Source organism: Ixodes scapularis, unplaced genomic scaffold (genome assembly GCF_016920785.2).
Source record: "Ixodes scapularis isolate PalLabHiFi unplaced genomic scaffold, ASM1692078v2 PGA_scaffold7__128_contigs__length_106722199, whole genome shotgun sequence".
Taxonomy (NCBI): domain Eukaryota; kingdom Metazoa; phylum Arthropoda; class Arachnida; order Ixodida; family Ixodidae; genus Ixodes; species Ixodes scapularis.
Genome location: NW_024609882.1, coordinates 13,926,494 through 13,950,457, shown reverse-complemented (window position 1 = coordinate 13,950,457; position 23,964 = coordinate 13,926,494). Strand labels below are relative to the sequence as shown.

At 49.0% G+C, this 23,964-nt stretch overlaps 1 protein-coding gene and 1 non-coding gene across 2 annotated transcripts in view; one reads left to right on the top strand and one right to left on the bottom strand.

The window, feature by feature from the left end:
- Window positions 1–23,964, top strand: part of LOC121833303 (ankyrin repeat and BTB/POZ domain-containing protein 2-like) — a 92,402-nt gene that overhangs the window by 51,345 nt on the left and 17,093 nt on the right. Inside the window, exons 2-6 of the mRNA XM_042286482.1 lie at window positions 4,558–4,892; window positions 10,430–10,644; window positions 15,286–15,486; window positions 16,111–16,776; window positions 17,422–17,840. Of these exons, the coding sequence (XP_042142416.1) occupies window positions 4,608–4,892; window positions 10,430–10,644; window positions 15,286–15,486; window positions 16,111–16,776; window positions 17,422–17,840 (1,786 nt within the window). The 5' untranslated portion in view covers window positions 4,558–4,607. The remainder of the gene's footprint in view (window positions 1–4,557; window positions 4,893–10,429; window positions 10,645–15,285; window positions 15,487–16,110; window positions 16,777–17,421; window positions 17,841–23,964) is intronic.
- Trnas-cga lies at window positions 13,065–13,146 on the bottom strand. The gene has a single exon. It is a non-coding gene; the product is annotated as a tRNA-Ser (tRNA).

Here is a 23,964-nt window from a genome sequence, read left to right as displayed (position 1 = left end):
ATAAGTAGAGATTTCTTTATTACAGCCTATTCAGGAACGTGGGGAATGAATGACCGAGTAAGCTATAGACTTTTCCATAAAACAAAAACAAAAAGGCTCTTGACTGACTCCATTTTCAGTGTTTGTGCGTGTGGGGCGTGATTTGCTCGCTTTCCGAAGCGACGAACACGCAAGTGCTCGGCTGTGAAGATCGCACACTGGGTGGAGGACTTGTAAACATCGAAATGGTGTATACTTCGTTTCTCCTTATGTGCGAGCGAAGGCAAAGCTAGAAGGGCGAGCTCAAAAGCCCCGCGCGTTCTTGCTTTGCACGGTCACGCGACTGGGGCAGAAAAGGAAAACGGGGTTCGGTCAACCGAGTGCTCAACTACTGGGAACCAATCCGGGGAAGAACCACAAGACGAAGCGATTTGACCGCAGAGAAAACACTATAGTGAAAACAAAACAAATGAAAGAACTATACAGAGAAAACACGGAGGTCTGCGTTGAGACAGACGAAAGACATAGTAATGAGGACAAGATATTGGCGCTAACCCTAACGGTAGCGTTCGTTTTAGTTGAAATCGAAAAGAGAACTAAGCACTATCAGTTCTAGCTAGAGTTCACCGGTTGGTTGAGGCGTTGAGGCTTCCGGTGGCGCCCAGGTTTAGGTACGACTCGACGCCGATGTTCAGCAGTGTGCCTGGAAGCCTGTTGAGCTTGCTTGCGTAACCAAATGCTACACGGGCAACAGAGTTTGAGGTTTAACGAGCGGCTCCACAATATTACATCTTGGAGGAGGCAAGTTGGTTTACAATACTCGAAACATTTGAGCAGATCTCGACCTTTTTCGTTCTTTTACCGTTCACCTGGAGAATCCGTGGTCAAACGTTTCATCTACCTGTCAAGCAGCGGTGTTAAGGTGGCCTTCGTTCATTCTTCTTTTTCTTTCTTTTTTAAGGGAGGTTCTCTGGGACGTCCAAAAGTGGAGCACCACCTGGTGGCGTTTGCCATAAAAAGGGTCTACAGTGCAGTGGGAAATGGTTGCAGATGATCTTCGCTGCCCAACCACCTTCACATGGTGGATTTGAGCCTCAACTGTTCTTCCGAAGTTGGTCTCTTTTTTTTTTAAGGAAAAGAACAACAGCTGGTAGGCCGCCGTCGTCATTGTGGCATGCTCTTTTTTTTCTTTTCGGCGATGTTATTTTCCGCGTGTCACGCGAGCACTCGCAGCACCGGTCCCGGCTGTGTGTCCACTCTCACCCTGTCCACACAACACTAGGATCGCGCACATCACACATGGCCGCCGCCATGTCTCTGCTCCTGCGGGCATTGTTTCTAATTACGAGCAAATCACTATGCACTTGTTTCCTTCAAACACGAAGAAGCCACCCGAAAATTCACAAAACTTCGAAATATTTCCCTTGCGGGGACGATGGATCACTGACAAAACATTTTGGTTTGCTCTTACCGAGTGCACTTCGTACTCGTAGGTCGATAGAGAAATTTCCGTCAAAAGTTCCTATCTCATATCATTTTGTATTAACACTTGGATAGCCGATTTACACAGTGAGTGCGGTATACTCAGAAAGATTGAGACCGTCATTGTAATCTTTATACCAGGTTTCAGATAACGTGATAACGTCAAAAGGGACGTCAAGTACATGGAAAAGAATTTCTAATGCTGCAGATTTGTTTTTGGTAGACTTTGTATTTAAAATGAAAACATTCAGTTGAGGGGGCATTTTTTGTGCCCAAGTAATCTTTTAGCTCCCGTGGTAGCATAATGTTTGCATGAACCATCTCGCAGGAACTGTCTAAAATTATGCGTTAGGCAAGATGCGTTCAACCGATTTCTGGAAGGTCTTCGACGTTATTTACAACGATTGCTCAATCCCCGTCTTTTGCGCGAACAATAAGTTTTCTATTTTTGTGCCATGTGGATTCAAATCTTTTCGCAGTCGCCCACTCTTTTGCAGCACGTAGAACCCTATACTCTGCCGGGCCATGTTCTCTTGTATGTAAATCTCGTCATGAATTTTTTTTAGCTTTTTTTTTTTTCTTGTGCCACTGATCACGCATTAAAACTTGGGTTTGGGCTTGTTGGTTCATTACTGAATAAAAGGTTAAAAAGCGCGAACAAACGGGGACAATGAAGAAACGCGGACGACAGGACAGGCGCTTCACTCTCAATTTGAGAATGAAGCACCTGTCCTGTCGTCCGTGCTTCTTTATTAATTGTCCCCGTTTGTTCGCGCTTTTTAACCTTTTATTCACTGATCACGGGTTCGCTGTTTTGTAAATGGCTGGAACCTTCCCCGGTTTTACAGGAAGCCGGTGTGCTTCCTGTAAAACCGGGGAAGGTTCTACCTCTAATTCTGCGAGTTCTGGTGCACCTATCTTAGATCCAACTTTGTTTACCCTCTTGAGCAAGTTTTCGTTATTGGTTTACGGAATGCCGCGAGGTTTAGGCGGCTGCTCCTCCACTCAAGTCTGTTCAGTTCTTCTTTCAGCTGTGGAACCTCATCTTCGCATTTGCTCTGCTCAAGATTTGTCACACGTGTTTTCAAGTCTTTGGTATCTGAGCTTTGGGTCGCTAGTTGGGTCATGATCTCATCATATTGGTGAGCCACTAAATGAGCTGCGCTTAGAGTATTGGCATTCTGCTTCCCGACATTGTTGCGGGCGCCGCCATTTTGGTGCTTGAGCAGAGCAGACACAATTGCCGATCGTCATAATTCAAAAGTGCGGCGTTAGATTCGGTGTTAGGAAGCTCATGTAATATGGGTTTGCTCTGTCGCGAACTGTTTAAACATTTGTGGAGGACCAAAAATCGTTTCTAGTGATTTCAGATAAAGCTTAAGATAACTGGCAACCATGATGTTAAGCCACAATATGGGCAAGTGCCGTTATTCCGAAGCGTAGTTTATTTAGTTACACTAGGTCCGACATAATCTGCACGGAGAGCTCTATGCCGTCGACTGTTCCTTTTAGGCTCGTCAAAATTTCAAGTTTCTGGCAGATGGTAACAAACTTACCGGCAATATCCGCCTCCGATATTTTGGCCCCTTGAGCGACTGGCTCCTTTGTTCGCCTTTTTGACAACTAGGACATTTCCACATCTCCCGAGCACTTTCGCCTCTCTTTTCGAATGTAGCTTCAGACAATCCGCTACATGTTCCGAAACGATAACTATAGGAACATTCCGAGCACGTGGCGACTGTTCCATCATCAGGAAGGGGTTTGCCACGTGGCAAACATTGGTGATTTTAGTTTTTCATGCTCTACACACTCCATGGCTGTATGACAGCAGCAGGGGTGAGAACAAAGAAACGACAAAAAAATGGTCGGAAACCATCCTGAAAGTACGGCACGCAGTGTTTAGGCTGCTTGTCCAGGGCCACCGCTGCTGCCTGTGCCGGGGCCGGTGGTAGACAGCTGATAATGTAGCGTCGTAATCCTCGCGGACGATTGAACCGTTGCTGGATGATGACTTTGCAGAAGGTTCCGTCCTCCGCATAAGCCTGGATGACCGTGACCAGGCGCAATCTCCTCGGTGATCATTGCCGGTGGTGCTGCTCTGATATGTGTCTTGCACGGTGTTCGTTGCAGGGCCTGTCTCCCGTATGGTCAAGAGTCCGGCACGTGTATTTCTGAAAGTACAGGGACGTAGTTTTTAGGTTGCGTGTTCAGTGCCGTCGCTGCCGCCTGTTCCAATAAGAAAAACAAGGAAATGAACTGTCGTGCTAAAACGAGATTAAAAAGAAAATGATTTGTGATGGGGAATCTAAGAATAATTTTGTGCGACGAAAGACCCAGAAATATGGCGGCGTAAATCTCGCTTGATGCGATAAAATGGTCTGCTGCCGCGCACCCACGACTATTAGGAGGACCGAGTTACAGCGCCACCTAGTGAGAGGTGCACGGACTACAGCGGGAGCAGGCTGTCCCATAGGGAGCAGGCTGTCCCATAGGGAGGGCTCAGGTGATAAGTGTAGAGAAGGGACATTTGTGAATTCCGGACAGAATTCACTCTCATTTATATATATCGCACAGTGATTTCCCTTCACACCCCCTAAAAAAAGGGGGGGGGGGGGCTGTATACCTCCATTGATAAGGATAGATAACTGGGCGAGTTGGTGAGAGTTCATGCTGAAAAACAGCGCGACTGGGACGAGGACACAAAGAGATGAAGAGGACACAGCGCTCTGTCTTGTGTTCTCTTCGTCTCTTTGTGTCCTCGTCCCAGTCGCGCTGTTTTTGAACATGAACTCCTCCATTGTTTTTCTGAAGGCCCCCCATTAATTTGCAACAACTCCTCTATTATCGATGCCCCCCCCCCCCCCCCCCCTCCTAACCCCACCCCCTAAATATTTAGACACCCCCTAATTTCAATTCCTGGGAAAACCCCTGAGATCGCAATAGACCAGACCATAGTATTCCTGATAGCAGCCTTTCAGGTAGCAAAAAAAAAAAAAAAATGCAAATTGGAAAGCCGGTTACTCCGTGTTCGTGTGTTCAGTCGGGAGGCGTGTTCTCGACCGTGACGTCACAGTGTTTCCGGTTTCTCATTCGCAGAGGCCCGGCGCGAGCGATGACATAGCGGCCACCCCGCCAAGCCGTCGGCGATGACGTCTGTGCCGGCGGTACCGGAGTTCCGGGACGCCGACCAGTGCCGCCAGCACGGCGTCGAGATCCTGCGGCCCAAGCCGAGGCGCCTCGGAGACCTGAGCCGGTCGTCGCAGGCGTCGCCTCACGACCTAAGGATGCCAGCCGAAGGCGCCGCGTCGTCGTCGCCATCCGCCGGCACGTCTCATCTGAAGGCTCTGCACCGGGACATGGTCGGCGGGTCGGCGCCCTCCCTCTCCAAGTTCTCCGGGAGGGAGCTGTCCTTGTGTCCGACGCCCAGCAAGGTGCTGCCCCTTGTTCTTGGCTACGGTCGCTAGCGGGCCATCGAGGTCTTCTTTCAATAGAGGGCTTGCACGCCATTGCATCATGCTGCTAGTTATTGCCAAGAAAAAAGTGGCCAGGAAAATAAGCGCTCAACAACCAGGCCACTACAATGGTCGCTGATGTGAAGTCAGTGCGAGACGTGTATATCCCCTTTAACTCCGGCGCCCTGTAGAAGCCAGACGAGCATGCGACATAAAAACAGACGGCGGCTGTAGGTGGTTTTGGCGGGCGCAGCCAAGGGCTGCTGTCCCGTGCAAATCGCACCGAAGTAAGCCGAAACTTTTACACCAGTGACGACCTGCGTTAAGTTCTTGTTCAGTTGGAGTGTTAAAGAGGGTACGAATGCTTCTCACTTTAGACAGGCTTACGGGCATTTGCGCCAGGGGCCCAAGTCCACAACGCCACTGACCAAGGAGCTTCTTTGTCACCACGTAATTTTGGAGATAAAATCGGACGTTTTCTTTCAATCTCTCCTTTGCAAGTCCTGATGACGAAGCTGCGGGGATTGCATGTTTTACGTTGTCAACAAAGCGATCCGCAGTATTTCGTCGTCGAGATTTGCGACCTTCGCGGTGACGATGTTTAATTTGGTCAACCTACTCGTGTTTCTCGAATTTTTCCTGCACCTCCCATTGCTGGAAAAAGAAAAAGACTAACACGTTTTTATAGGCTATGAATTTCAAGGAATCACTCAAGCGGTATTTACTGAAAGTACAAGGGCTGCTACCCCTTTGATGAAGGACCAGGTCCGCTTTGTATCCCACCTCCTTGCTTCCTTCAGGAATCACAAGTCCATATTGTTTTGTTTCACCAAACTTCTCATGATGTGAACGAGTCTAATGACAATATCGCCTTTGCGCTATGACAAGAACCGAAGAAAAATAACGGTGACTGTCGTTTATTCGGAAGACTTCTGTAACTCGGCTCAGACGATTGCTCCGAACAGCCCGTAGTCACTGAGAGCGTAAAAGGCGCAGCCTATTCTGATCACTATGATTGGACCCTCTTTAATTACCTTATCAGAAATTATTACTTCCCTCCACTATCGAAATCGAGTACGTTTATTAACCGCCTGCAAACGCTCGAACAGAAAGTTGATGTTTAAAAATTTTGAGTTCATCTTTATGGGGATTTTAACCTTCGAGGCACAGAATGGGCAGCCGTTATACTTTCCAGTGGAATCACCCATACAGTAAAATTATCCAGTTTAATTGGTTTTATTAATTTTAATAGGCTCACACAACACAATCACTACAAAAGCAATGCCGGGAATGTCTTCGATTTCCGTCTTTCCAACTCCCATTAGAAAGTATATTTCCAGTGAATGATCCTCTTGTTCGGCGTGACGTATTTCACCGACCTTTTATAGTAACGTTTTGCTTTTCAGGGCGAGCATGTCATCGTCAGAGTTCTACCAACCAGGGTTATCGTAATGGTGATTATTTGGGGTTGTACATGTTTCTACGAAAGTACAACTGGTCGGCGGTTTTTAACGATATTTGTGTTGATTTCGCGACTCAACCTTTCACAGATATAGTAGGAAATGCAATTGATATGTTCATTCCTAAGCGTGTCTCTAAGCCTACTAAGTTTCCGTTTTGGTTTTCAAAAGAATTACTGTATTATATGCATAGGAAAGAACATTTCCATAAACTGTTTTAAATAACTGGGGCCCAACTATAGTACAAAAAAATTCAGTGTCTATCGTGCGCTAGCGAAAAAATTGTTTAAATATGACAAACATGTTTATGAAAGAATTTTGAAAGTAGTCTGTTTCGCGAGCCCGATAAATTATGGCGGTTCGTCAATCAACACAGGAAGGAGTCTTCGAGAATCATTTCTTTACGTAATAGTACGGACTACGCAACTCCTCCTGAAGGAGTAGCGGGTATCCTTCGAAACTATTTTAGTGAGTGTTACTCTATTGATGTATGTGGAAGCACAGCCAATGTTGGTAACATTGGCTGTAACGACTCTTTTACAGTCTCACAAGTTCAACAGAAACGAAATTTTAGAGACAATGAAAATATTAAAGCCTAAGCGTTCTGTCGGTGCCGAACTTATACCTGTTTTCATTGCCAAGGGTTGCGCTGATTTGTTTTCCCCTTTGCTAAAGCATGTATTTAATCTTTCATTAAGTCAGGGAGTTTCTCCCTCTTTGTGGAAAAAGTCGATTGTAGTGCCAGTGCACAAAGCCGGTGACGTGTCAAAGGTAGAGAACTACCGCCCTGTAGCTTCGCCCTGTGATCTTTTTCAAAGGGTTTTGAGAGTGTCGTACATAGCCGTGTTTCGTTTTACTTCAGTCGAAAACCAGGCACCGTTCAACACAGATTTATGAAAGGTCGCTCAGTAGAATCAAATCTCTGTCCTTTCCTAGATTATATAGCACCGAATGTTCTTTCGCGAGGCAAGCTGACATTGTTTACTTTGTTTTATCCAAGGCTTTCAATAAGGTGAATCATAAATTGCTCTTGTATAAACTATCATTATACGGTATAAGAACGCCCCGTTTAACTTGGTTTAATAGTTATCTTACTGATCGTCAAAATAGGTTTCGTGTATTGAGCAGTCTGTCAGGAGTTTTTGTACTTTCTTCCAGTGTCCCCTAAGGATCAAACCTAGGGCCACTTCTTTTTTTCGTATTTTGCAATGATATCAACCTGTGCTTAAAGAATGCGCAGGTGGTTTTATATACGGAAGACATCAAACCTTTTATGAGAATTCAATAAGAAGGTGACTACGCTATTTTACAGGATCACATATTACGCATTTTGAATGGTGTTCTGATCATTGTTTACTGGTTAACCCAGTTAACACTAATATGCTCGCTGTGTGTGGAAAACGCAAAAAACATTTTTCACCCTTACGTACTTGGCAATTGCACTACTCGACGGGTTGAACGAGTACGCGACCTTGGCGTTTATTTTAATAGCAGTCTTTCCCTTTTTGGGTCATGTTAGCCAGAGTGTCGCTTCAGCTTTTCGAGTGATGGGAATGATATCATGGATGACGTGTAACTTTTCCAATTCTTCCTGTGTCGTCCGCTTGTTTTGCTCCTTGGTGCGAGTGAGAGCCGAGTTTTGCAGTGCTGCATGGAATTCGCTGGCTCCAGCTGATGCAGAGCGAATCGAAAGGGTTCAAAAACGATTTGTTCGAATTGTTTATGATCGGTATTTTGAGAGAATATGTTATTGCGACTATGAATACATTCTTAAAGAACTTTCCTCGTGCAACTTATTAAAAAGATAAACTGCTCTTGAGGTTTTATTTTTACACACATTTCTTCACGGTCATATTCGCGACTCCAGCAAAACGGACGCCGCCAAGCGGGAAAACCAGGAACCAGTTGGTCCAGGTCGCTCCGCGCCCCGCCGCGTCTTTGATGGCTTTCGCGGACACCTGCTGTCGGCGCGGGGGGCGAGCAATGTAATTTGACGAAGGTCCGAAAATTTCTTAAGTTTGCCTGAGCGTTCATTAGTGTGGTGAAGCCTCAGTAGATTGTTTCTTTCCATCACGTGTTTGAAAGCCCGTTTACTCCACAACACACGGTCGCGTGCTTTCAATTTTTTGGATGAGGAGGAATCACGGAAAAACGTTTTGATTTCTCGTCTGTCTCTAATCACATTCAAAGTGACGACCGCTTGGTAACTGATAAGTGGTTTCTTTATAAGAGTGTAGAACAGTGGACTGAGGTCGACAGACGAAGTGTTTCACTGGAGGCAACAACAATGTTGCAGTCAGGTGAATAGGAAGGTTCGATAGCTGCTTTCCTTGAGTTTGGTTGTGCTCGATTAAGGCTTCAAGTTAATTTGAGCCACTAACGCCGGCCGGTGCGATGGCTATTCATCTTGACGGCTTTTCGCCGAAAAAGACCACATTGAATGAGTTGAGCTAATTTCGCAATTACTTAATTCAGAAAACCTGCTCGCTGCATATGATTAATGAGGGAAATTATCTGCTTTCAAAAGGTGGGGGACACGTCTCGCAAAGTTAGAAGCTGTCACGTCATTAGGATCTATCGCGCCTCCAATATTTATATTATAACCCCTGTCGAAGCCAGCAGCAATATACGTCTACATTGCTCAGGTTGACCGGCCACAAAAAAATACTCATTTTCTCCGTTCAGGATTCGAAGTCAAGTTCAATGCAGAGAGGTCTGAGTGAATCTCCGATAAAGACTCTCCTCAGTTTGTCCGCATTCGTCTCCGTTCTACCGGCTAGAACCATTTGGCTAAGTTTAAGTAGTATCGCTCTGTCTGTCAAATATCCTTTTATTCAGCAGTTCACCTAATAGTTAGTCAACTAAGTTCACATCTCAACCCGAATAAATACTAATATCGCTTTAGTGGGACCATAGTACGTAATATAATACATAATCCGCATATTCATCAAATGACTTCTCGATTGCTACTAAAACCTGAATTGAAATACGAGTATCAGCTGCTTAATGAAGCGCCAGCGAGTTGACGTGCTCCTTGGCTCAAGAAGCGCTTGCTTAATTTTCGTAATTTTCCTGCAGCCTGTGTTCTTGACCGAGCACACGACTGGAGCGGACAGGCACAAAAGCTCAATTTCGCGGACTGATGAGTCGCATGGTCGAGGCATGCGGGTTAGCTAAAAATTACTCTCGGTGGAACAATTTTGTAGCCCTCGCCGCTTTATTTAAATGATCAAAACTAATTAGAGTCTATTACTGTTTCTCCGGAGCCCATAGTTTCGGTTTTGATCGAAGTCTCCGAAACGAAAGTTTGACATGAAAAGAACAAAAAACACCGGCAAAACAAAAATATGCTCGGCAAGTTTATGCGCACCGGCTACACTTAACTGTCTCAGTTCAAATACCCATAAAACTGGGCATTCAGCAAAATAAAATCTGTTAAATTGAATGCGCCACCCATTCAGGCGGCCCGGCCGAGCCGACGCGACCTGGACTCAGCCGCCATGTTTGTTTGGTGGTGGCGCCCCCTATAGGTCGCTGGAGTCGCGAATAGATAGTGAACTGGTGTCATCGCTGCGATATCATGTGCCGGCTCGTCCTATTAGAGGAACGAGTGTATTTTATCCTTCTGTGCAATCGAAATTGTCACCATTGGTGAGATGCAAATTTGTGGTAATAAATTGTCGCCTCACGTTGATGTTTTTTTGTTTTTTTTTTTAATTTTTTTTTTTGTCTTGAAACGAGAGCTTTATTTATATATTTTCGGCTATTGATCCGAACCGTATTTTGTAACAGTGGCAGGCATCATTGTGGATTTATATTTTATGTGTCACCACATTTCAACCTATTGGTTGCTCTGGGGCACGAATCGAATAAATCATTTATTTATTATTATTATCAATTCCCGTCTCATTGGCTGGGGAGTGATAATGAGACTGGTCCCGCTTTCGTGAGCTTCCACTCGATGTATCCAAAAGGGCCGAGCTCCGGAAGGGCGGACTCCAACATTCTGTCAGTGGCTCAGTGTGAGGCGGCTAAGCGGTCTCCTTGGGAACCCAGGCCGAGACGAGGCAGTGCTCGTCGGCTGCCGCGGCCACGTCGTCCCCGGGTCCGCACTCGACGACTCCGGTGCGCGAGGCCTCCCCCGGACTTGGCCTGGCCGTGTCCAGGTCGCCCGCCGCCAAGATGTCCCTCGGACAGGCCCCTGCATCGCCGGCCAGGACAGAGGACCACGACGAGGGCTTTCCTCTGGACGCAAACTTCTCGGGCTACAGGTCAGTGGAGACTCGGCTGCTTTGGCCCACCAACGTCTCGGATATTCGCAACTCGAACCCGCCGCTCGCCCTCCTGCGGACGAACCAAGAACCAGAGACAGTGGCGGGGAATGTCGGCCTTCGTGCTGCTCTTCTGGTCGACGTGTTCGTACATCATGCAGCTTTTACGGAAAAAGCGCGTTAAAATATACTCTCAGAAAAAAGGGTGTATTATTACACCCTTTGTCACATATAATACACCCCAAAACTTCAGTCCAACGTACAGCGTACTGACGTTGATCTGCCGGTACTAACTTTCACGAGAGGTTTGATAGCCGTTTGGTACAACTGATTAAAATAGTCGATGCACACGTTACTGACTACAAAAAAGAATAATAATCTCGGTTTTTTTTGGCCCTACTGCAAAACTTCAGTGTTTTTTTTTTGTGGTCTGTGATAGCTAGTGTAGCTAATTAATCGAGCCCCTCTTAAAATTTGGGGCCGTCTGTTCGAATGTAGGGCGCTGCACGCCGAACTGAAGTTTTGGGGTGCACTCTAGGGGTGTAAGGTGATACCCCCCTTTTTTTTTTAGAGTGTAAGGATTCCTGTAGTCCGGTTCGGAAAAGCGTTGCACAAGGGGACCGGAATGTCTCATTTCCTTAGAAACTTCTCGTAGGAGGCATACGGATATTGGGTCCTGCGGTCGCCATCCCAATCTCTGCTCAACGTGACGGCAAATGCACCCTCCTCTAATGGTGCAAAGTTCTCGCGTAGAACCTACGCAAAGGTTTTATTTTCAGAAAGTAGGTGATAAATATCGCGCAACGGTTTGTCGAGCGATAGACGTCGGTAATTTGTCGAGCGATAGACATGCAGCGCGAACTTCTGGTCACCATGTCCAGTCTGCTGTATACCCTGCGGCTACAATATGCGAAAAGTGTCTGTTAGTAACGATGGCGCAAGTTGATCACGTGTTGCAATGTATTACAACCGCGGCGGTGTGCAGTGGCCTGCGACTGCCGGCCTCTGAAAGAGATACCGTGAACGCAGCTCTACCAGAGCTTGGTCTCCATGCGCGGTTCACAATGGTAGGAAGACAACAAAACTAGCTTTTTTGTACTGGAAGGCATATCTAGTCACTAATGAATTCAATCACTTCGCGTTTTGGAGGAGAAGGCAGGGTGAAAAAGCTTCACATCCATGGGACTGTTCTGTCTCGTGCTTCAATTATTCAAATTACACATTATATGCGGGCTTTGTGTAGCAGCTAGTTCACTAGTTTTCCTCGCTACTGCGACAAACATTCTACTTTATAAAAAAGAAAAGTTTCAAAATGAAACAAAAATTCTTACCCCACAAAGACGGGAACCTTCCGTGGGCGCCCACAGTGGTCGCGCTTAATTTTATTCAACCATATTTCGCGACGTTTTATTTTTTTTAGAATCGTAACAAAAAAACGAAAACTGTGACGGCTTTGATTGGAACATCGAACCGCACAACAACCGACTATTTTCTAACCGGAGACCTTGCAAAATAAGGGTGTGTACGCACGTTGGCCTGGGGTCGGTAGTGGTGGACAAACCCGCGCCGTCGCCCGGCGTTTTCTGTTGCTAGGCGGTTGCTGGGAATGACGTCATTTCTATGTGAGCAGTTTGGGATGAGCGAAGCTACGGCGAGAGATCACCGAGGACAAAAAATGACCGCATCTCCACGAGGTGAATGATGTTGATTGGGGCGAAGCTCTGGTATTGCTGATGATACTGATTTTATTGTTCATAGGTAGTGCTGATGGTGCTGATTTTTTTTTTTTATTGCTCATAGGTAGTGCTGAGTTCCGGGTTGCGTTTCGACTTCAATATTACTGCTTTATGGTCGGTGAAGTGCAGAGCCAGTGGTTCTTCTATCGGATCAGCTTGAATCCGCTAGAAGCCGTGGGGACGCATCTCCACCGCTTATGTCAACGGCCCATGTCAGCAAGAGAATGTGTGGTATGGAAAGCGGTTATATATACATTTGAGCATTTGATTGCAGCGCCCTCTCGTCTATAAACGTTGAGCCAATGCATGCAAAGTTTAACGCGATTATATACGCATTTGACCCCAGCGCCCTCTCCTGTATAGACGTTGAGCGGCTGCATGCAACGTTTCATCCATGACATCCCCAGCTCTTGAGTTACTACCACATCTCGGAGCCCCCTACTCGTCCCGCAGTCGTGGCCGAGTGGTTAAGGCGATGGAGTAGTAGTTAGTGGTGAGGGTAGCGGAAAGCCGGAACATGTTGGCCACTTCTTTAGTGGGGGTCTCCCCGCACAGGTTCGAATACTGTCGATTGCGCAAACATTTTAGGGGCGAAGCTCCTTAGGGTCTAGCCTTGTCCGTCCGTCCGGACTGTCCGGACGCACCCCGCGTCTGTGCCCACATAAGGAGAAAAAAAAATGTTTGCGCAGTCGACAGGATTCGAACCTGTGCGGGGAGATTCCAATGGATTTCGAGTCCATCGCCTTAACCACTCGGCCACGACTGCGGGACGAGTAGGGGCTCTGAGATGTGGTAGTAGCTCAAGAGCTGGGATATCATGGATGAAGCGTTGCATGTAGCCGCTCAACGTCTATACAGGAGAGGGCGCTGAGGTCAAATGCGTATATAATCGCGTTAAACTTTGCATGCATTGGCTCAACGTTTATAGACGAGAAGGCGCTGCGGTCAAATGCTCAACTGCGTTTATAACCACGTTCCATACCACACATTTTCTTTCTGACATGGACCGTTGACTTAAGCGCTGGCGATGCGTTCCCACGGCTTCTAGCGGATCCATGCTGATCCGCTAGAAGAACCACTGGCTCTGCACTTCACCGACCATAAAGCAGTAATAATGAAGTCGAAACGGCAACCCGGAACTCAGCACTACCTATGAGCAATAAAAAAAATCAGCACCATCAGCACTACCAATGAACAATAAAATCAGTATCATCAGCACCACCAGAGCTTCACCCCAATCAACATTCACCAAGTGGAGATGCGGTCATTTTTTTTTCTTTTTATGTGAGCACGGACGCCGGACGGACGGACAAGGCTAGACCCTAAGGCGCTTCGCCCCTAATGGATGTCCAGACTCTTCCCCTGTATATGACTCTGGGGGCATGGCGACAGCAGCGCTACTGCTGGCACGTGACGTCAGATCTTTCCTCCTCCCCCCCGGGCAGACGCCGCCAGATATTTGAGTGGAAGGGGCGAACGCAGCGTCAGCGTCTGGCTGAGACTCGTGTCGTCGCTGACGCAGCAGGCGTCGTCCATCGCCGCCTCTCAGGTGCCCGGGATCACTCCTTCTCACCTCAAGGACCGCTCGGCTCATTTCCCCCTTGATGCGTGGAATTGAAATGTACCGGAGTGCATTTAGATGAGATATATCTTATCGAGACGCCAGAAGCTTCCTCCGACAGACGGGGGAATAACGGGTGGTCGAGTGGGAGGGCGCATACTGCGCGCCACAGCTCGGAGCACGTGGAGTGAAAGCTCGCGCTGCAAGAGCCCAGTGATCCTGGGTTCAATCCCCAGCCCTGCCCGTTTTGATCAGGAGGAGCATCGTACCGGACGTGCGGTCGTGTATCACTACTGCGTGGTGCACGTTAAAGACCCCAGGCTACGTTTTTGAGGGTAAAAGCGTTAAAAGCAACGGACAAGTAAAAATAAAGAACAACACAGAGCGCTACTTGCAACTGAAGTTTATTCTCGGAAAACTCCCATACACCGTGAAATCCCGACATGTACCGCAGAAATGCTATGCCAGGCTGCACTGGCTAAATTGCTCATCGACAGACACGCCCTTTGGGGCTGACTCACTTCAGGCTGTAGAAACATACACGCGACATTATTACTGTTATTATTCCTCCAACAACCAAATCTCGTAAGAACTACTTCGCACTGCGTATGAACAATGCTGTTTTTTTCTGTGTTTTTATTTATCGGAGGGACAACGAGCATATAAAATGTCGCGCGGACACTAAAATGGCGTCACCTGTTGGGAGGCGAGAAGAGGAAGGAAAAAATGGTCTCCCCTGACGGAGGAGAGGTGTGCGTCACTTTTCCGTGGGCTTTGAGTATGCATGCCCCGTCGGCGGTTGTTGAGGACGCAACCTGAATGTGACTGTGGAGTTTCTGCGTGACCGTAGAACTCGGCGTCTTTTCGTGGAATTTGGACACTGGCCAGAGTTTGAGAAAGTTTGGGGACAGTGCGCTAACTTCTCGGTATACATAGTGGCGGGCTCCTAATGGTTTTGACAACTTAAGACTTCTCTTTCCTGGTAATAAAGATGTAAACACAAGTAACCAAAACAATTCTGAAAAAAAAAAAGATGGCAAAAATTTGGCAAATGCAGGTTTTATTATTTCCAAGTTCAGCATATGAGTTCGCACACACGAAGCAGGCCTTCCATTTGGTTACTTTTAAGCCGCAGTTCATACGCCATACAAAAGGCACGGTGCAGAAATTAATTCCCCGCTTCAAGCATGCTCCAAGCGTGTTCCTTTCATACACATTTGCGTGACCGTCATTCGAGGGACGCCTCAGACAGTCTGTCTTTTGTATGATGTATTAGCAGTGGGACTGCAGCCTTGGGAGCCAGAAACACTGCAACTTCTTTTCTTTATTTCTTGTTTTTTGCAGAGACTTCGCTTCCAACACGGACTGTGGATCGCTGAGCAAAAGCTCCTCGGATGGAGACCCAGTGGTCTGCCGACGCAAGCCGCTGGCGAGGCTCAAGTCCCGTCGCAAGAATATTCTCAGCTTCCCGCTGAACCCAGATGACTCGCGATTTCCCGTTCGAAGACGAGACTTCTACGCCGGCTCTTCTTCGGACGAAAACAGGTAATGGACCCCTCGAGTCTGCTGCGACATTCAACGACACGAGGGAAGGGGGACCGGAGAGCAAGGCAGTTAAAGTGTCGGGTTGGTGGGAGGGGGAAATGGCGCGCATAGTGCACTGTGTACTTTGATTTGTTTCAAGACACGAAACCATCTAAACTGGACGTTGGGAAATCTCGCGAATTATGACCGTTATGTTAAAGAAGCAAGATTCTTCTAAGTTACGGGACATGAGAGTCGCAAAGAAGGGAGGGGGGATCAAGTGTTGCTTCTTTCCTTGGAGTGCACAACTCCGCAGAAGGCGGCATTTCATACCTCAGTCAATAGGCGGTCACGTTCCAAGCCATGGTTGATTAAACGCCTTAGAGTGAAAGCGAAGTAATTCGTACTTTGAAGAACAAAAAGCATCCTGAAAACAAAGAGTGCGAAGACGAGGACAAAGTCAAAGGTAACCTACAGGACACAGCGCCGTTTTTTTTTTTTTCTTTTATTATGTCTGCATACCAGCTAGCTCAAACTTTGCCTTAAAAACCTCGACGATTCTACTGTACTACAACGCCGAAAGTCTAGCGTTAATTACGCGTGTAATGGTGCATTAGAGGTACACAGACGTGTCTTTGTTCGTAGGTCATCGGGGCACGCGAGCATGAGCGATGGCCAGTCGTCGTCGTACGCGTCGTCGGTGTCTCCGCCTACGTACATCGACCTGGTGCGGGGACACCACGACCCCACAGTTCCTTCGTCCAAGTCCTTACACAACGTCCCTGGCCATCTCAAGGTCGTCCCCGAAGACGACCGCGTCCTCCAGCAGCTGTGTTCATCGTCGTCGTCCCGCCTGTCCCGCCGGCCGCAAGCGCCATCTTCCTCCAGTCGCCGTGGGTACCGGGGGAACGTGTACGAACTCCACGAATCTTCGCCGTCTGCCAACCTCGATGACATCCGGCAGGCCGTTGAACAGTTGGCTGCACGAACGCAGCAGGGCAGCGGCGGCGGTGGCTACTCGACGTCGACGTACTCCTCCGACGCAGAGCCCACGGTGCGGCGGCTGATGCGGCACTCCAGCCTGGAGACCATCAATACCAACATCACGAGTGCCGAAGAGTTCGTCTGGGTGGACAACCACGCGAGGCTGGTGGAGATGCAGCAAGTACCGTGGAACAATCACGACGTGCTCAGGGTGCTGCAGAACGGGAGGCTCAAGGACCACCTCCGGAGGATCTCCATGGAAGTGGTGCCGAGGCTGGCGTTCCTGCTCCAGCGGCCCCTTGTCAGGGTTGCTAGAGAAGCCCAGAGGTGAGATTGGTCGTCGGTTCGTTGCCTCCTTTCCCAGTGGCGGTAGCCCTCAAACATGAAATGGAGTTGCAAACTCCCTCCTGAAGAGACCTTTCTTGCTCATGACGCGCGTTGAGCCAATATCACTTGAAAGACAAGACCTGTGTATTGTTTGTGGATATCTAACCGGTCCCAAGCGGCAAATGAGTGGCAGACGCGTCGGTCTTGGCGTCGTCAAGCTCGTTCTGAGACGCTTCGAGACGCGCAGGCTGATGCATGCTATATATATGTGGCGCTGCATGGCGACTATACTCGGCGACAACTTTTCTTGGCAATGCAGTGGAAGGTACAGGCCCGCGTCCCCTCTCCCATTTTGAGTGTACGCAGGCTCTCCTCCTCCCCCATTTCCGGGGAGAGGAGCAGAGCCCTCGGGGGGAGGAGGAGAGCCTGCGTACACTCAAAATGGGAGAGGGGACGCGGGACGTACCTTCGACTGCATTGCCAAGAAAAGTTGTAGCGGAGTATAGTGATGAGGGCGCGGGCCACATCCTCTAAGTGGTCGAGCGACGGTGGGACTCCGATAGGATTTCCAACCTCGGGACGGAGCTCGGATCACTGGACGGACGGCAGAGCGCGGGGACATGGAGGCCCTTTTCCCTCCGGCAGGTTCTCCCGCGCCCTGGGCGTGTGCGGCACGCGGCAGGTGAGCGGTGCCTTGAGCGTGGTGCTGGCGCCCAGCCTGGCCGAGAGCTGCGTGAGCGCCTGCCACCGGGCGGCGGCCATCTACAACTCGTCGTGCGACCAGCTGCGGCTGAACAAGAGCGCCCGAGCGGGCCTCCAGCTCCCCGTGGGCCGGTTCCAGCGCTGGGCATGCGACGTGCGGCTCGCGCCGTACGTGCACGAGTACGCGGCCCTGTACTTGACGGCGGCCACGGAGAACCTGCTCGAGGAGCTGGTGCTCCACTGCCTGCCCCCGGAGACCATGCTCACGTCGGCGGCGCTCGAGGCGGCCATCTCGCTCAGCGGGGACCTCTGGGGGCTGTTCCAGCCGTTCGCCCACCTGAACGCCGGCAGGACGGCCACCGGTGAGTGCGGACTCGCCGAGCGCGCTCATCTGATCGAGGCTCGTCTTCATCCTGACGGGTCCCGATCAGACGCTTGACCCACGCCCGCGAAGAACACTCAGTGGGGGCTGCCTTAAAGAAAAGAAATATAGGTTGGTCAGACTATTATTTAGATAATACGTCTGCTTTAGCTCGAACAGATCTAGGCACTTTTTATTCTTGAAGTGAATAAGGGCCAAGGGTCGTACCCTTCGTTCTAAACAAACCGAATTTTTAACACGCGAGCTACCTTTCGCATGTTCATAAAATGGTTGTTAACCTGTTTCGGGGTCCCCGTCAGGTTGATGACACATCACATTACGGATCGCGGCAGAAAACGGAATCAGCGGTTTCCTCGGAGTCCGCGACAGAACGGAGCGGCTGCCGCCTGTGGCGTGCTTGATGCGGCGACGGGGGAGAGAGAAGAAACTGTCCGATGGGGCCAACGGACCCCTCAGAAGCCGGGACGCATCCTCCGCATGCCTGACTCGGCGCGCTTCACAAATCACTGTAATTTGTTTCCGAGCGTGATGCATCACCGAGGGGTCGGACCGCCGCTCTTGTCCCAGCTGTCTTCCCGGAGGGGACATCGTGGCCGAGATGGACAGCGCATTCCTGGGCCGGTGGCCTCCGTGCCCGGCTTCCTGACGTGACGTTCGGCGACCTTCTCCCCTTCTTCGCGCACCTTTCTTCGTCCCCTCCTGGTTTGCCGGAGCCCTGAAGAAACCTGCGCTGCAGTCGCGCAGTCCTTATTGCGCCATTTAGACCCTTTTCGAGCATTGGTAGTGGCCATTCCTCGGTCGCGTGTAGTTGGATTCGTCGCCGAACGCCCGCGCAGTACTCGATAGGAAGTGAGGCCGCACTCGGACGCAGCCCTCCTGTTTAAAGGAGCTGTGCAACGATATTCAATTGGAATGTTTTTCTCTCTACACGAGCTTACTGGCACACCTGGGACTCAAGGATACTCACACGCAACGCCATTGGCCAAGAAACTACTTTGTTGCGGTGTAATTTCAAGGACAAAAGCGATCATTTTCATTCAATCTCTCCTTTGCAAAATTTGATGACGTAACTCGGGGATCGCAGTACACCCAAGTGACGATATTTGAATGCGGTTCAAAGATTGGACCCGAGCATTGCGTGGGCACTCGACTTGGGCTCGTGACAATTGCTAGCTCGAGAAGCATTCGGGTTGTGACCCGTGTCCAATCGCTGCAACGACGACAATAGCCGAGCCATAACAATGTCTGGAACTCAGCGCGTGTCCTGCGCTTTGCCAACCCCAGCGCGTGGCTATGATCAACACTGGCGGCATATAATCGGCTCCAGATCACGTGGCCACTTGTTCTGGCTGCGAGTTGAGGGAGTGAACGCTGCTCGTTTTTGTTAAATTTTTTTCTGGGACTTCTATTGCGTGGGGTGAAAAACGAACGCGTGTTTCATAGGTCATTAACGTTACGGATCCGTTTTAAGCGGTATTTGTGCACAGTACAAAAATTGTTGCATCGCTCCTTTAAGGACGATTCACACACTTGCATTGAGTAAGACCGATTGCGTCGGTTGCTATGGCAACAGCTGCGTCAGCAACAGCTGCGCTGGAGCCGTCGCAGCCGTTGCCATAGCAACCCACGCACTCAGTCGAACTCAAAGCAAGTGAGTGAGTCACCCTTTAGAGTGCGGCCAATCCGGATCATGGCGCTGCAGCTGCTATACTCTGTTTCGCCTTATGATGTACCGCAGGAAAGGCTACAAGCGCGAGCTCCTCGCTCAAGGGCGCATCTCGGCGGCACAAGCTCTCGCGCAATAAGGGCAGCCGCCAATGCCATGAGCTCGCGCTTCTAGCCTTCGCTGCGGTACAACATAAGGTGAAACGGAGTATAGATGGCGCTCACTTTTAAAGAGGTTCTATTACCGAAGCGGGGACACTCCACTCCACTCCAAGGGTTGTGTGTGTGTTTATACAGCCTAGAACTTGGTCTGCCTCACAGGGGCGACGAGTCTCCCAGCTGTGGATGAGAAATTTAGCCAGTGCGGTACAGCCGCTAGCCTGGGGTCTTTAACGTGCATCACGCAGTAGTGATACACGACCGCACGCCGGTACGATGCTCATCCAGATCGAAACGGGCAGGGGTGGGGCTCGCTCCACTCCAAGGCATTCTCCACACAGCGCGTTTTGTGACTTCGTTGAGAACTGCGAAAGTCACCAACCTATGGACTTGTTTTAAAACTCGAAGCGCCTCATCGCGGCGAAATTCCACGTTATGCATTGGAGGAATCAGTGGGAATCAAAATTAATATGAACTGCCACAGGTTCCCAGAATGCAACGCGCGCGGTGACGTATCTATGGAAGTAGCCAATAAACCTTTCCGGAGATATCTGGTGCCCCCAGCGTCTGCTTTACGCGTTGTGACGTTCCGATGTACGGCGCGGTCCAATTTCGGAACGGCGAGAAGGGGGAGGGAGAGCATGTGATGAATTGGGGTGTGTGTAAGTTCATACAACCTGAACTTAATCTGCCTCAACGTGCGACTTGCCTCTCAGCTGTAGATGAGAAATTTAGCCAGTCTAGTCTAACCGCTAGCCTGCACTTTCAGAAGAAGAAAAAAGGTCTATACAGTCTCCCCTAAAGGGGAGAACGCTCTTGACACTTGTGTCTCTTCATCTCAAGCGTCGTTCTCAAGCATCGTTCTTGGCGCGAATATTACCACAATTGTTTAATTGATTGGTGTGGCAGCCAAACTTCTGTTCGGGCTGGAACTTGGTCAACAGTGTCTGAGACGTGCCTGACGCTCATTGCAATCGTCAAATAACATTTCGAAATTTGCCAAAAAAAGAAATGAAAGACGTTTACAGTTCTTTGTAATGTGAAATCAGAGCGCAGCTCTTGAGGAGGAGGAGGGGAGGCTACGGAGGGGAGGATACGCCCCTCCTCCCCCTTCGTACCCTCCCCTCCTCCAATCCTCCTCCCCTCCCATTTAGCGAAAAATATTCACTGAATTTCCCGCTAAATTTCGCGATAAAAAAAACACTGTATTTTTTGTTGTTTTGTGACACCTTGTACATTGCTTTGCACTTTACTGCACCGGTGCAGGAGTTGCAGGGAAATCGAATGCAGCGAACATTGCTTGAGTCGTGCCGCGGTTGCAGACGATAAGACGGCACATGAGGGGAACGGATTCCGGGGATATTGAGGACGAGATGTTTCGGTGGCGTGCACTGAGGCCGCTTTCACTCTGCTAATTAGAGCCGGCCATTTGATCGATTAACCTACCGATTCATAGATTAACGCTTTAATCGCGATTAATATTTTTAATCGGTTAATCGGTTAAATTTTGGCAAAGAATAAAAGTAAAATTCAACGCTTTCGCCACGCAGACGTGCACGAGTACACAGCTGGATGAAGGAGAATTTTAGGTGAAATGTTGACCTAAAGCAAACTGCAGGGGCGAGGTTTGTAGCTCCATACAAACGGAGAAGGTTAGACGTGTCCCATCCACTTCCAACGCCGGCTAGTGTCCGTTTTGCGCATCAGGGACTACTCTGAGCAATCAAAGGAGTTGGCTATTGCCGGAGAATATCGACGAAACTGCCTCTACGGCTGAAGTAACTAGCTGTGAATGTGCGCGTCTTTTGACTGTTCCCAACTACACAGAAAGGTTGATTTAAAAACGCGGAATTGTATATTCTGCCGTTTGTATCAGCGAAGGCAAAATATGTGATTTTGACTTTGTTAAGCTAATATGCATGGTAATAAACAAAACCCATCAATCGATTCATTAATGAATTCTATAGTGGCGATTATAAGGGCCCCCTTTAACCCCCCTCCCCCTTAAAAATTTAGACACCCCCCCTAATTTTAATTCCTGGGGAATCTCTTGCGCCGTCTGCTTTGTACTCTCTGGTTGGTACCGCGTCTATTTCCTTGTCTGCAACCTTCTTCCGTGCTGTTTTGAGGTGTAAGTCATCTTCATGGTACGCTTAGCTCCCAACAAGCGAGTGGAGGTTGTTCTCTGTTTCGGGAAGCGTCAGAGGACGAAAGAGGCTCACCGACGTTTTCGGGCGGAGTTTCGGCGGCGACCTCCAGCGTTTGGCTACTTCGGGTTCCTTGGGAAATTTTGTTTCACCGTTGGCAAACGACGACAATGAGGTGCAAGCCTGTGCAAGCATAATTCTGAAACCTCCAGACTATAGTTTTCAGAACCATGCTTGAAAGGCTTGCAGATCATCGACGTCGTTCGTCAACAGCTAAACAAAACTGCCTAAGGAACCGGAAATTGCCAAATGCCGCTCACCTATTCTACGCTGGGTGAGGCGCTCCTCAACAAGAAAGAAGCCCCCCCCCCCCCCCCCAAAAAAAAAAAAAAAAAAAAAAAATTTTAGCCTTTTTACTTTGGTGAATGAAGACCAGCGAACCTGTACCATGATGGGACGACCTCAAGCACGACTTCTTGGGCGACCTCAAGGACGACGCCTAGAGAACGACGTCTAGGACAACCTCAAGGACGACGTCTAGGACGACCTAAAGGACGACTTCTAAGACGACCTCGGGGACAATGTTTACGACGACCTCAAGGACGACTCCGAGGACAGCCTTTAGGACGGCCTCAAGGATGACTTATTGGACGGCCTCAAGGACGACTTCTAGGACAGCCTCAAGGACAACTTCTAAGACAACCTCGAGGACAACGTCTACGACGACCTCAAGGACGATCTCTAGGACGACCTCAAGGACAATCTCTAGGACGACCTCAAGGACAATCTCTCGGACAACCTCAAGGACGATGTCTAGGACGACCTCAAGGACGATTTCTAGGACGACGCCTGGAGAAATTGAGCCTTTCCACTGTGGTGAAAACCAGAGTGGAAAGGCTGGAAAAGTTACCGCCATCTATGAGCGAGGCCGGGAAGCCGGTTGTCTGGTTGCCGCCGTCGCTCATAGATGGCGGTAGCTGTCCAGAGTTTTGTGTCGACTTTTCTTTGCGTGGGACACGATCCTCCGGAAACTAGCCCTTAACAGCTGCGCGTTAAAAACCACCGACAACAGCGTTGTCGTTACCGAAGCCGCCGCTGGGAAATGTGGTACTCGGGGTGCCTTCACTGCTGCCCTTTGTCGGGGAGAGCACCGCCGACATCTATCGGCTGTTGCGCCAATCAGAGGCCTTTCATTAGCACACGGTCGGCGTTGGTAGGAATTTCAAGTTTTTCATTCCGTACCGTTTTCACTCGGGTAAGTTTGTTCAGTGAAATTGTTATACCCTTAATATACCTTCTCCGGCCACCTCTGTGAAAAAATCTGAGCTCGATACGTTCAAACACCGACTCATCCCTTCAAACAGCCATCGATCTCTTTGACTTACTACGACATGCGACCGCTGGTTGTCATAGTGACCCGTAGGAGCATCTCGTCGTAAACAGTCGTTTCTGAACGCTTCCGAACGAATGCTAAAATAAGAGTTACCTGCAGAGCCGGTGACAAGCAGTCGGAGAATAAAATTCTATCTTTCGGGCTTTTTTATTTTTGTGCTTTTTTGTCGCCATTTTCTTTAACACTGAATCTGTTTGAAGCTAAATGAGACTAGTGAATAATAATAATAATAATAAATTAAAAAGATTCCCAGAATGTATCGTGCGTCTATCTCCCACAGTCCGAAACTTTTATTGCTTTTCCCGGTCTCTACGGGCTCACAACATAACAGCGTGTGTTTGATTATCTTCGGATGCGTCAGGAACGATGAGCTCCTCTTTTTTTTTCACCCCCTCCGTTTCTCTTCTACGCGTTATATTTTGTCCCGCCATTGCGCTCAAGATTCATGTTCGGCTGGTGCGTTTCTTTTCTTAAGAGGGCGAGAGGCGCGTCGCCCTTTTAGCGAAACGCATCCCCAACACGAGCGCAATAAACTACAAATGTACGAGAAGGAAGCCGCGGGTGACGCCCTTTTGTCAGGCACCGGTTAGTCAGGTTCTCTTGGTCGCCGGTCCTGTGCGAGGCGGAAAAAATAAAGCTGTTTGTTTTTGCGCGTGTACGTCTTTTCTTGTTTATAGTTATTCTTATTATTCCTTTTTTTGCTTCACGCTCTCGGACGTTCGCCTGATCTTCCTTTCCGT